Source organism: Grammomys surdaster, unplaced genomic scaffold, assembly GCF_004785775.1.
Source record: "Grammomys surdaster isolate TR1022 unplaced genomic scaffold, NIH_TR_1.0 125901, whole genome shotgun sequence".
Lineage (NCBI taxonomy): Eukaryota > Metazoa > Chordata > Mammalia > Rodentia > Muridae > Grammomys > Grammomys surdaster.
The window spans coordinates 874,900-889,228 of record NW_021620725.1 but is presented as its reverse complement, the minus strand read 5'-3'; the positions used below and the strand labels follow the sequence as shown (position 1 = coordinate 889,228).

Below are 14,329 nucleotides of genomic sequence, written 5' to 3'. Positions count from 1 at the left end.
TCTCTCGTATAAGTCCTCCATTCCTCCACACCCATTCACACATCACTCTCCCAGCTCACACGGGCACTATCATCAGAGACCCTGGGAACCAAACCAGGTTTAATTCATTTCAATACACCCACCCTTTTAGTTTGAGTTTCATTTCTGTGAAGAGACACCATGAGCAAGGCAACTCTTACAAAGGACAACATTTACTTGGAGCTGGCTTACAGTTTTGGAGATTTAGTCCTTTATCATCATGGTGGGAGGCATGGCAGCCCCCAGGCAGGCAGACATGGTGCTAGAGGAAGCTGGGAGTTCTCCATCTTGATCCACAGGCAGCAGAAAGAAACTGTCTTCTGCAGGCAGCCAGGAGGCTCTGATTCCACACTGGACAGAAGTTTAGCATTAGGAGATCTCAAAGCCCACCCCTACAGTGACACACTTCCTCCAACAAGGCCACACCCACTCCAACAAGGCCACACCTCTTAATAATGCCACTCCCCATGGGCCAAGCATTCAAACACATGAATATATGGGGGGGAGGGCCAAACATATTCAAACCACCACACCCATCCATGCCTTGTATCAAGCATGTGATATAAGCAGTCAATGAAACACTGACTTTCTGGATAAACGGAGGGACAAACGGCAGACCTCCTCCATCTAATGTTGGTAGGGTGGAATGTAACTGTGCACTTCTTTGAAGTGCTGTGCCAAGGTAGGAGTCTTTGAGAACAGGAGTAGTCACAGTTGTCAGGAAGAGATTGAGAGTTTAGCTCTTTTTTTGTTACTTGTATGCTTTCAAGCAAAAAGAACCCCTCCAGGTCTCCATCTACCTACAAATTGGGCATCATAGCCTTCTCGGTGGCTTGTTCTAAAATGAGGTGACTCAGTTACTTACCATGCTTTTAGCACTTCTGATCTTCATCCTTTCTGTTATTTTACATGGTGTGGGAGACGGGAGTATAGACATTCACATATGATATAGGTAAAATAGATAGATGATAGATAGATAGATAGATAGATAGATAGATAGATAGATAGATAGATAGAGACAAACAGATATATAGATGGATAGATGGATAGATTGTGTGTGTGTGTGTGTGTGTTTGTGAGACCACTTGGTTGGTTGGGTTTTTTTGTTTTGTTTTGTTTGTTTTGTTTTGTTGCGTCAGGGTTCCTCTGTGTAGTCCTGGATGTCATGGAACTCAGTCAGTAGGTCAAGCTAGTCTCAGACTTCAGAGATCTGCCTTCCTCTACCTCCTGAATGCTAAGACTAAAGGTGTGGGCCTCCACCTCCTGGCTTACAGACTCAGTTTTTAAAGCGTGTAAGCTCCCAGGAAAGTTAAGTGATAACATCTTAGTGGGAACCACTTCAATCAGCTAATCAGGTTGTTTTCTTAGCACTTGGCTAAGATCAAGGAGAGAATTGGATTTCTGATGGCAGATCCTGGAAGAGGGAACAAATAGACAGAAAGAAGAAAGTCTCGTTCTGGGTGACAGCTGGAGAGGTCATTCAACAAGAGGGCATGGTGTCCTTTCACACAGGCCTACACACACACAGCAGCCCCTGTGTCTTTCCCATTGCTGTCTGGTGATCCTGAGATGGAGGCATTCAGAAAGGTACCTTTTCCCAGTCTCACCTGATTCTCCTCTTCCCTGGCATCCACCCACTCCATCCCTTCCCACAAGCTGCTTCTCCCTGTGTGGTGTTCTGTAACAGCATTCAATGCCCCGCCTACCTCTGCCAACTATGTAAGCTTTGACAGCGAGCTTGATCTCTCTAAGATTGCTTCCTGTGTAAGAAAGTCATTAATAGCCCAGTCAATGCAAAAATAACAACTCAGCTTGAAAGAAAAATAATAAAAACCCTTTATTCTGAGGCAAATGTGAGTGACCTTGCTCTCAGAACTTGGATTCAATTTGTGCCATGGAAAGAGTGGCATGAACTTTTGTAGCAAGAGAAGAAAGCCAAAACTGATACATTAAAAAAAAAAAAAAAAGTTTTGGTTGGGACCCTAGCTACGTGAGCCGGGAGGAGGATAATCGTGCTACAGCATCTTTAGCTCTAGGTTGGTGGATACTGAAGGTCAGCTAAATTGAACAATGCATTCCAAGAGGTTTATCTAATAGTCTTGAGAACTTTAGGGCATAAGCAAAGGTTAAAGGTAAAAGGGAGGTTGTATGTGTCCAGAAAGAGGTGGCTCAGCAGGTAAAAGCACTCGCTGCTCTTCCAAAGGACCCAGGTTCAGTTCCCAGCATCCATACAGTGGCTCACAACCACCTGTAACTACAGTTCTAGAGGATCCGATGCCCCCTTCTGGGCCTCCATGGGCACTATACATCTAGTGCACATACATAGAAGCAGGCAAACATTCAGACACATAAATCAAATATTTTTAATGAAGTAAATGAGTATTTTCTTCTACAGACACTAAGCCTAGATAACCCTCCACCTGTGACATTTCATCCCTCATAACCACAATCTTCTACTCCAGCAAGGTCAAAACAGAGTAGAGGCCAAAGAGCTTGTGGGATCTTTAAGAGAAACAAGGCTTCCTCAGATACCTTAGGCTTTATGGTCTTTTCTCAAGGGATTATAGTCAGCACTAAGAAGCCATGTCTGCAAAGTGCTTTTCAGGACACCAGGCATTTAGCAAATATTCAATAAATGGCTTTTAGTATGTCAGAGACCACTCAATGTTGACGGAGGTATTTGCATGTCTAACCCCTGACCCCCTAACCTCTTGAAGCCCCAGAGCAGCAGTGAACGAGTAAATGTCTCTGCTATTATCGAGTTGGTTAAGTAACAGTCATTTAATCTCCCATCAAATTAGACACGCCTCAAAAAGCTGCACTAGTACATATAGTAAAATAAACAACAACAAAACAAAGACAAAAACAAAAAACAAAACAACACCAAAACCAAAAGAACGGATCCAGTTTTCAAAGTCTGAAGTTTCAAAGTTGTAGACATTCATGGAATGAGTCATAGGAGTAGATGCTACAAGTAGGGGAAATTTTTTAATAATTGTTAGTTTGTATTAACCATACCAGGCACTCATACTGATCTCTCGTTAGTGTATTATACAGGCTTAGTGAGATGGCTCATCAGATAAAGGCGTTTGCAGTATCAGCCTGGCAGCCTGAGTTCAATCCCTAGAGCCATCATTAAGAGGAAAGGGGAGAACTGACTCCACAAAGTTGTCTTTTGACTTCTACACCCATGCCATGGCATGTGTGCTTATATACATCACGTATATAATAACATGCACACACATGTATAATAATAATGATGATGATGCCTTCTTTCTCCAGTTATCACACATGTCTTCAAGTTACATCCTATGGTACATTTTGTAAAATGTTGAAACAAACAAACTATGTCTTCCTTCTGTGGACTGTTACAGCTTTACTACAAGTGCTTGTTTGGTGAATACATGAATGAATGAATGAATGAATGAACAACCAGAAAACAATAGTTTGACTACAGTTCTACCTATTCTTTCTACTTTAAATTTCCCACAACACACACACATACACACACACTAACTCAGTTATATGAAAACAAAAGAAAAAAGAGTGTTTCCTACTACTGCAATTGTGTGGGTGACATATGTTGAATGGAATTAGGAACACAAACTTCAGTTTTGGGGACAGGCTTTCATACCATGCCATTGTCTCGTGTAATCAAAGGCGTTCTTCACTCTGCTGTCTCTCTGGAGTCACTGTGTGATGATTCTGTAGATAAGAAACCATCAACTCCCTTTCTAAGCAGACTTTCACGCTCAGCATTCCTATAAACGTATGGCTAGGCCTTTATTTATATGGACCCACATGGTCTAACTAAAGGAAAGTAACTCCAGAACCAAGGGCACAAATATGATGACTTCACTTGTTTTAACTTTCCATGGTTGCTTTTAAACAGAGTGAGTATCTGTGGTCGGTGCTGCTCAAAATAGCCTGAAGATGACCAAATATAAAAATCAAATGGGAGGCTAAAAGGGAAATAAACTCCAGGAGAAGTTTGTTTGAGAAGAGGTGTGGATTCTTTTGGGTCTTACTTTGCTGTTATGACACAGAAAGGACCAGAACAGTCACAGATGAGGACCAGACAGAGGGCAGCAGCTGCTGTACTCACATTGGCCAACATCAGCTGGGCCCCTTTGTTCCCCTGCCCTTTCTTAGATAGTCATCAAGATAGATGCTCAGAAGAGACATCAAAAACACATCTACAAGGGCTGGAGAGACGGCTCAGAGGTTAAGAGCACTGTGAACTCTTCCAGAGGTCCTGAGTTCAATTCCCAGGAATCACATGGTAGCTCCCAACCATCTATAATGAAATCTGTGCCCTCTTCGGGTGTGCAGGCATACATGCACGTAGAATACTGTATACTAAATCTCTACAGCCAGTGACACAAGATGAGAGCCACCATCCCCCAGAATGGCAGCCCACAATCCTCAGAGCCTGTAAGTGGCAGTGTATGGACATTCAAAACATAGTGCTGTCATACATCTTGCTTATTTAACAAGGTTGTGTAAATGTGCAAAATTAAATAGGAATATGCTTCCATATAAATTGATTCACCTAAATCCCTGATGCTTTTTGTGTTACTCACAAGAAGCTATGGAGGTTGGTTCCATGTGTATAAACAAACAGGTGACAGCTAGCCTCACCTAGCTGAGAGCCATGCCTGTTTTCCCCTAAATCTCTGAGATGAGCCTTCTCCTACCTAAGTTAGGACACAGGGTTGGGCGTCGAATGCAGTCACACCAATTAGTCTTGCCTCTCCCATAGATGTTGTTTTATGACATCTCTAAGTTTTCCAACCTGAAGTCACAGAGATGTTTGTTTTGGAGTCATGTTTTATGTAAAATGTGTTCTTAGCTTATTTCCTGAGCACATGGTGAGTTCTCTACTGGGCAGAGGGCTTCAGAGAAGCAGTTTTGGCACACAGCACACATTGGGCAGCTACCCAAACTCTTTTACTAGCAGCTGTGCGTCTATGGGCTAAGATATATCTATGCACATACCACTTAACTACAAGGAGCACCCCTGAGATTGAACCTCAAGTTTGATTGCCAAACCTTGCTACAACTGGAGGTGTTTATTTTAAGATGCATGGTCATGAGCTCAGATCCAGGGATTCTGAGTCACTAGGTCTATGGGGTATTCAGAAATTTATGTTCTAAATGAGTGTCCCACTGTGAACCACTCTGAGAATCCCTACACTAATTAATCTTGAAGATCTCTCCCAGTACTAACCCTCTCCTATTCTGTCCCTTCCTTAACAATCAATCCCAGACAGCCTGGCAGACCCTCTGGGCCTGCCAGCCCTCTGGTACTGACGGCACCCACCACAGGGAGCCAGGAAGGTGTGCTGGCATCTCTGATGAACAGCTCAGGGGAAGCAAGAGAGTTGATTGGGTTATTGTTCCTGCCCTGGAGAAAACACTAACCTTCTCCTTGTCTCTAATGCCCAGGTGACAGGCGGAGTCTGGAATTTCAGCCGCATTTGCTGTGATGTTTTTGTCACCTTGGATGTCATGATGTGTACAGCCAGCATCCTGAACCTCTGTGCCATCAGCATAGACAGGTAGGACTGGGAATCCCCTTCTAGGCTGAGGAGACAGGTGGCCCTAAAGGGGTGCAGAAGATACTCCCTTGAGCCATCAGGGTCACTTCCAGGAGAATCTGCCTTTGGCACATTTTTCTTTCGTTTTTCCAATACAGCAGCAGCACCAAACTTCCATCTGTGTGCTGAAGTAAGAGCCTAGAACAATAACCAAAGAGTTGAGATGACTCTTTCCTATGGTGATATTGAAACCAAACTTCCACAGCAGATGCTTTCTTACTTTCAGCACTTGATAAGTCATTTAACTGGGAAGGAAAATAATGTATCTACAGCATTAGAAATAATACCATTAAAAGTATGTGTTAAAATATAGAATATAGGGGGCTGGAGAGATGGCTCAGTAGTTAAGAACACTGACTGCTCTTCCAGAGGTCCTGAGTTCAGTTCCCAGCAACTACATGGTGGCTCACAGCCATCTGTAATGGGGATCCAATGCCTTCTTCTGAAGTATCTGAAGAGAGCAACAGTGTACTCATATATATAAAATAAATAATCTTTAAAAAATAAAATATAGAATATCATTCATAATTCTGTAAATATACCAAAAAATATTAAATTGTACACTTTAGGTGGATTTATTATATACTATGTGAACTATTTTTCCATAGAACTGTTAGAAAATAAAAAGGAGTTTTATAATATTTATAGCTATTGATACATATAATATAAATAGTGAGTTTGCCTTATTATTATCTTTACCAGCCCAGCCTGAACACTTATTCTGGGTCTGTGTCCTTATCCCCTTAGGTTCTCCCTGCCATACCTATTACACAGCTTGAGTCAAGAATACTAAGCTGAACACAATGGTTCCTGGCTAAGGGTAGCCAGTATTCCTCTCACAAACAGGCATCTTCTTGGACATGGAGACAGTGAGAGAGAGAGTTAGCTTCCAAGTAAGACAAGATGTAATCTGGTTGAAGTCTCACCAGCTCAGAGTCAAGAATTTTGGCACAACTCTGCCATGAAGACTGCCTACTGACTTAGTTGGTGTTTCAATTATTATAATAAAACACCATGACCAAAGCAGCTTGGAGAGAAAGGGGTTTATTTCATTGTATACTTGCAGTAACAGTTCATCACTGAGGGAAGTCAGAGCAGGAACTCAAACGGGGCAGGGATCTGGAGACAGGAACTGAAGTGGAGCCGTGGAGGACTCTGTTACTGGTTCATTACTCCTGGGAAGCTCAGCCTGCTTTCTTCTTATCAGAACATTTTTATTAAATTTTACCAATTTGTGTGTGTGTGTGTGTATGTGTTACTTCAATGGAGATCAGTGCACAACTTTGGGACTTGGTTGTCTCGTCCTCCATGTGGGTCCTGAGGAATGAACTCAGGTCTCCAGGCTTGGCAGCAAGGACCTCTTTACCACTGAGCTACCTTGCTAGCACTCTTTTTTAAAAACCGATTTTGATTTATTTATTGACTTTATTTGTATGGGTGTTTAACCTGCATGTTTGTGTGTGCCCTGCCCTTGAAAACCAGAAAAGGGAATCAGATTTCTTAGAACTTGAGCTATAGACAGTTGTAAACTACTATGTCGGTGCTAGGAATCAAACCCAGGTCCTCTAGAGAAGAACAGTCAAAGCTTCTAACCACTAGACCACCTCACCAGGCTTCTTCCAGCACACAGGATCACCAGCCCAGAGTGGCACTACCCACAATAGCTGGATCCTTTTACATCAATCACTGTGTGTGTAAGACAATAACCTCACAGATTTCTCTACAGGCCAATCTCATGAAAGCATTTTCTCAGTTCAGGTTCCCTCTTCCCAGATATGTCTAAGTTTGTGTCAAGTTGACAAAAACTAACCAGCACACCTACGCAGAGATAATAACATTCCTTTTTTAATTGTGCTGGTTCAAATAATGCTAAAGTAATAATAAACTCTGCTTGAAACCAAAGCATAGAAGACCTTTGAGATTAACCTTATTTCCTCCCAGGTGTAAACCTGTAACTTACTGAGAATCTATAAACAAGTAAGTCTGTTTGCAGTCAGGATGCATTTCTTACCCTTATGACTTATTATTATAAGAATCCCTTTGACCCTTCTAACCTACTGTATTAGTTACTTCTCTTGTTGCTATGGCAAAATACCCAACAAAAACAACTACTTAAAGAAGGGTTTGTTTTGGTTCACAATCTGAGAGTGCAGTCTTTCACATAGGAGAAGGCACTACTACGGCAGGAACATGAGGTGGCTAGTCACATTGCTCACACTATTAGAAAGTAAAGAGATGAATGCTGGCCCTCAGTTGATTTCCTCTTGTTTCCTTTTTTATTCAGTCCAGTATCCCACTCATGGGGATGGTGTAGCCCACATTCCAAGTAAGTCTTCTCTCTCTTCAGTTAAACCTCTTTGGAAACATCGTCACAAACATGCCCAAGGGTGTGTATCCTAAGCAATCCTTAAATCATCTGAGTTAACAATGAATATCTTAATACAATGTTTTTAATAATTCTTTCAGAATTCCTTATAATATATTTTGATTATATTCATTCCTACTATTCAACCTACCTCCTCACCCTTTCCTAAATTCATATTGTTTCTTTTGAATAACCCTATGAATATTGTTTGTGCTGCCTATATACTAATGGGTATGGGGCTATCCACTGGAACGTGGCCAACCTACCAAGGGCCTCAGTTAGGGGTGGGGGTTCGTGAGCCCCTCCCTTCCATGCTAGAATGTGGACTGGGCTTGATCTTGTGCAGGTCTTGTGCAGATGACCATCACTGCTGTGGAATCATGTGTGCAATAGTCTTCATGTCCGGAAGACACTCCAGTCCTCTCTGACCTCTGGCTCGTTTCATCTTTCTGTACATTCTTCTGTAATGATACCTGAGCCTTGGTGCTGAGAGGACATAGATGTCCCATTTGCCATTTGGGCTGACTCATTCTCTGACACTTGACCTATTGTGAGTTTCTGAATTAATTGTATTGACTGCACAAAGAAACTTCTCTGGTGAGGTGTAAAGGCTGCACTAATCAATGAGTATAAAGGTATGAATTTAGAGGGAAGTTTGATACTATGTCTATTTAACAGATTAATAGTAATAGGTTTACCCCTAGAGCCTGTGAGCTCCGCATCCATTGGTCAGATTTACAGGACCAAGCATTCATTTTCTCCTGAGGAGCAGGCTTTAAATCTAATTAGAAAGCACTGGTTACTCCCGTTACATATATACCACTATTGCATCCATGGGCATGTCCTGCGACACTAGTCATTGTTATACTTCACAAGATCCACAGCTAGGTAACAAGGTTGATGACTCCCCCGCTCCCCACCCCCCCAGCAGCCAACATAGCATCTTTCTGCCTTCTGTAAGGAAATCAGCAGAAAGAAAGTTTCCTGGTCAGTACCAACTTGATTTCCCCATGTTCTGTGACCAAAAGTACATAGTGTCTTCAGCAATAGAGTCTTACCATCAAGTTGTGGTGGTCAACCAAGAGAAGAGGACAATGGCCTAAATTGCTGGAGAGTCTTCAGGGCGCCTTTGACCAACAACTCAAAAGAGATATCCCACACCTAAGGCTTCTAATATAAAAATTATTCTCTATGTAGAGTAACTCTAATCAAACCTTTTATATGTGTGTGTGTGTATACACACACACACACACACACACACACACACACACATATATATATATATATATATATATGTTTCCATATGGCTTTTTGTATTAGTCAAGGTTCTCTAGAGTAACAGAACTTATAGAATAAATATTAAAAAGAATAAAGGAGATTTAGCTCTGGTCTAGCTAATCCAGTAATGGCTGGCTATGAACAGAACGTCCAAGAATCTAGAAGTTGCTCAGTTCATGAGGCTGAGTGTCTTACCTGGTCTTCACCAGATGCTAGAATTCCAAAAGAGTAGGCTCTCATGCAGTGAAAGAGTGGTCTTGCTTGCAAGGTGAGAGCGAGCAGGCAAAGAACAAAAGCTTCCTTCTTCCATACGTAGGCTTCCAGCAGAAGATGTAGCCCAAATTAATGGTGTGTCTTCCCACCTCAAGATCCAGATTAGAAGTTGATCCTCCAAAACGTCTTCACAGTTGTGCCCTCCATTTTTGGATTTTAGTTTATTCTGGACGTAGTCCAGTTGACAAACAAGATTAGCCATCCCACTTCTCAGGCCTCCTTAGGGGTAGTGATTCCACGTCACATCCCTCTTCTGCCCTACCCTTTCTTCCTCTCTCCCTACCTAAATCTCCCTCATCCATTATTCCATTTTTCTCCTTCATCCCACCTATGATGCTAGCTGTGGTGATGCATGCTGATAGGCTATATTAAGAGGCAGACAGAGCATGAGTTTGAGTTTAGCCTGAATGATGAATACTAACCATATCTGTAGTTTTATCTTATTAGCCTGTACTCCTCTCTAGTGTAGCCCCAAAACCATAGTGTAGCCCACTCTATGACATCATTTACTGAAAAATGGATGGGATGCTTTTAAAACCTTTAAACAATGTAACTTCAATCATATAAAGACACTTAAATGTGAGTCTTGAGAAGTTTGCTCTCGTGTCTTGGGTGTATACTGCTCTTTTCCTAAATTTCTTTCCCCTAATGTCTAAACTTTAATCTGTTACTACTTTTTCCCCTGTAAACTCTTACACTGCTTCATACAAAGTCAGCCTGAAATTATTTTCTGCAGCGAAGTCCAGAACTCAGGTTGCACCTGGAAAAAGATCTCTGAGAGAACTCCTCAGGTTGCTGCAGGCTGCAGGGTGGAGCTGAGTCACCTACAACCACTGAGAAAACAAAGTAGAGAGACTCTGGAAGAGCCTCTCCCTCCTCTCCCAGTTCCTGACTCTCCTCTCTACCCCAGTGAAGGTCTGCCTGTATGTTACACACACACACACACACACACACACACACACACACACACACACACACTGATGAATGAGACCAAGGTGCATGGGCCTTAAAGCAGAGGCTCTGGGAACAGAATGCAGCGAATGTTTCATTTGACTGAGTTGGTCATATGAGGATGTCTTTTTGCAATTTGCCTCTAATTTGCAGAAGGGCATCATTTTGCTGGCCACAGCCATATCAACACACTTCACCTTTCACCACTTAAAACCCAACCAGCAAGAGTAAACTTTGAGGTGTCTTCTGTCTCATATAGGAAAACCCCTAGAATGCATAGCGCTCCCCCTCACCTAAAAGCTGTGCTTCCAATCTCAATGGGGCAGGGGCTTACATTTCATAATGGAATGTCCTCAGCAAACCTCAAAACAGAGTTCCTCGCCCCCATTCTAGGAAAGAAAACAGGCCTCAGAAAAGCTGTCCCCAGCAGTGTGCAATACACAGCATTAAAATCTGTTCATGTGATGCCAGATAGCTGGTCAATTCATTAGAAATGCAGTCATTCACACAGACCTTTGGTCTTCACACAATGCCAGTCATCAGCCTGACAAACTTGACCAAATGGATTCAGTACTTTTTTGGTCATGAAGCCCTGGTCCATAATAGCAGGGTAGTAAGAGATAGGGGGAAAAAAGAAAAGAAAAAAAGAAAGGAAATGATAAAAGGGATTTTGAAAGCAAGTAATAAATACTATTGTCATTAGATTCTTAGGCTTGGCTCTGGCTGCTTGGATTAAAGCCGCCTTTTTCCTTTTTAAAAATCAGAGTGGGAAGTCCTCTGATCACAAGCCCCCCCCACTCCACGGCCCCTACATCCTCTCAGCAGCTCGGTCCCCTCCCATCGAATCCTGGGTCAGTGCTAACTCAAGGAGGCCGCTGAGAACGTGTCAGGAAAGGAGGACATGACCAAAGCGGTGAAAATTAGAGTCCTCAGAGAGGAGCCCGGGAATAATGCAACCAAATTCATTCACCAGAGAGATCTTTAAGTGGCTCTCAAATGGCACCCATCACACAGGCAAGCCTCCGCGCCTTTGCAGAGAGCACAATAGGTACCAGATGAGTCACAGGCACCTTGGATTTTTAGTTTGCATCTAAATAAGCACTTTATATTTGCAAAGGGCTTTCCAGTCATTTGCAAAAAGCTTTCTCCTTCAACAACTCCACCAGGGGAGTCCACAGAACTAAAGATTTATTGAGCCCCCTGTCTGACCAAATAAAAGGTGGTGAAAAGCAGCCTTCAGAGCTCTGGGCTCATTAAACCCAGGCAGGGAGTTAGAGTCAGGCCCTCCCACTCAGGCCAAGCGCTTCTTTCCTCTTGCTGTCACCGCGAGAACCCCCACTAGAGGATAAAGATAGCTTCGGCTGGACAGTCATGATATTAAGACCTTAATGAGCAATCAGCCACATTGACCGAGAATCAGAGTGTGGTCCATGTGTGCTGAAGGTCTGGCTGTCTCTTGTCACAAGTCCCAAACTAGACCCTGACCTTCCTGAGATTTAGAGAGTCCCTCATTCTTGACAAAAGTTAGGGAAGGTCCCCTGCAGAGGTCACACCTGCAGCTCACCGCTAGAAGTATAATTTCCTATGTCCTCCATGCTCCAGTAATCCTAATTTGCATGGATGTACAAGCAACAAAAACAAAATTAGCTATCACTTATAACAGTCCAGCAAAGTAGGTACATTGTCCCATTATGAGTGCACACAGGTGTGTGTGGGCATTCGTGCCCCCTCCACCACCCCCCCACACACACTCGTGGGGTGACTAGAATCACAAAGCTATTAGGTGACAGATGAGTGAAACCAAAAGTTACTGCCATCTTTTTTTTTCCCCAGGTTGGAACCTACCATTCTGAAACATGCTGACATTATAGGCTTGTGCCACCAAGCCAGCATGTGCTGCCAGTATCTCAATACAGTAAACCGCCCTGCTGCCTCACCCTGGGCCCCTAGCTGTGAAGTCACACCGCTAAGTTCAATATCTAAGCATTACAGGAAAGCAACTTTAGACTGTTTGGTTCCTGTGTCTGTTTAACAGACATCAGCAACTACCTCAGCCCTTCAACTGTGACTCACACAACAAGTGCTCAACACTTGTCTGATAAATAAATTTAATGTGCACTGCCTGACAATCAGGAAGGAAAAAAAAATCACAATCATAAAACCTAAAACCACACAGAACAATATTAGGTTAGCCCAATAATGATAGCAATGCAGAAAGAACCACCTTTTGAATTTTAAATTGTATTAAAAACAAACAAAGAACAAACAAAAAAAAACCCTTCACAAATGTAATCTCATTCAATAGCTGTAAACAGTCCTGTTAGACAGAAAATTTGAGTCAGAAAACTCAAGCCACGGCCCCACTGTGAAGCTGCAGAGCTGGATTTCAGATTCTAGTCAGTCCTAAGCCCCAGGGCTTTACCAGAGTGTACACTGACTGCATTCGGGTCGGCTGAGTATTCCACAGGAGAGAGGGCCGAAAGATCTAGATGCTGAAACACAAAGAAGGGAGTGGGACTGGGAATACCTCCAAGGGAGGTGGCCTTAGCCAGGGTTCCTTCTCCGTCCAAGCCAGGCCAAGCCTGACCGGGTGCTTTGCCTGCGGTTGGCCTTCAGCAAATTGCTCAGAGAGGAAACCAGAGGCTAAACAGTCTCCCAGGGTGGGAATGCGGGGTCCTCGCAGGGCTCCAGGAACTAAGGGGGGGTGGTTTTCCCTCTCTGCCTCCCCACAGAGCCTGGAGAGCCCCCAGGTGAGTCGTGAACTTCTCACCCCAGCGGAGCTGGCGAAGTTCTTGCTGCATTTTGGTGCCCTCCAATGGTGGATTTTGGAACAGCCTCGAGGTCTTAGCCACCCACCTATAACATGCTGGGGGGCCTCATTTGTTCTAACGGCTTAATCGTTTAAGAAGAAGAAGAAAAAAAAGAAAAAAAACCATCCTGTGACAATGAAAGACTGTAGTCTTGTCTCTCATCTCCAAGAGAGCAAGAAGCTTTGACAGAAATTCTCCCTAATGCAGACTCTCTTCAGACTTGTCTAATAAGATACAGCAGATGTTAAAAATACACGTTTCTGGTTTCTACTTTAGAAGTACCTCATGGAAACCACTAGGCGAATAGCTTGGGGGTGTACATTTTAACAGTACACCCCCACCCTCCCCACCCCCACCCCCACATTCCCCACACCTCAACACACTGGCAATTAGCAGAGTCAGCTACTTGGGGAAGTTCAGGTCTGAGCATTCACATTGTCTCCCAAGTACAAATAAGTGGAACGCTGACTTTTATACCAACAAACCCTGCAGGGCTAAGACAGCTCCATGTGCCTTTGAGAGGGCATGGGGTCCTTGTCAAAGGCACTGGTCCTGGAGATGAGAGACCTGACTTGGCAAGGACCACTCCAGTGTGAAACTTTGGGTCCATCCTGCCTTCCTTGAAGCTCTGGTTCCTCTCATAAACAGGGCCATGATGTTCTGTATAGTCTCTTGCAAATCGAAATAATGGAGCCTCCAAACAGCTGATGTGCATTAAAGCATGTTTAAGACAGCACACCATCCCCGCTAGTGTGTTAGAACCGTGCTGGTGAGAGCAATATTCTAGGAACGTTTCAAGTTGGTTATCGAGCCTTCGGTGGTGGCTTGACATGAGCGGTGGTGGGCGTATTTACACAACAGAAGTAGATGCATGTTACGAATTAGGGTGTATATGTGCGTGTGTGCACACATATGTGTGGGAGAGAAAGAGAGAGAGAGAAGGAGAGAGGGAGAGAGAGAGGGAGGGAAGGAGGGAGGGAGGGAGAGAGAGAGAGAGAGAGAGAGAGAGAGAGAGAGAGAGAGAGAGAGAGAGA

General features: G+C 43.4%; 1 protein-coding gene across 3 annotated transcripts in view; it reads left to right on the top strand.

Moving 5' to 3' along the window:
• The window catches only part of Drd3 (dopamine receptor D3), a 44,701-nt gene that overhangs the window by 12,428 nt on the left and 17,944 nt on the right, over positions 1-14,329 (top strand). For all 3 annotated transcript variants that reach the window (XM_028752424.1, XM_028752426.1, XM_028752425.1), the window contains exon 2: positions 5,467-5,579. In XM_028752424.1, coding sequence (XP_028608257.1) covers positions 5,467-5,579 — 113 coding nt within the window. The remainder of the gene's footprint in view (positions 1-5,466; positions 5,580-14,329) is intronic.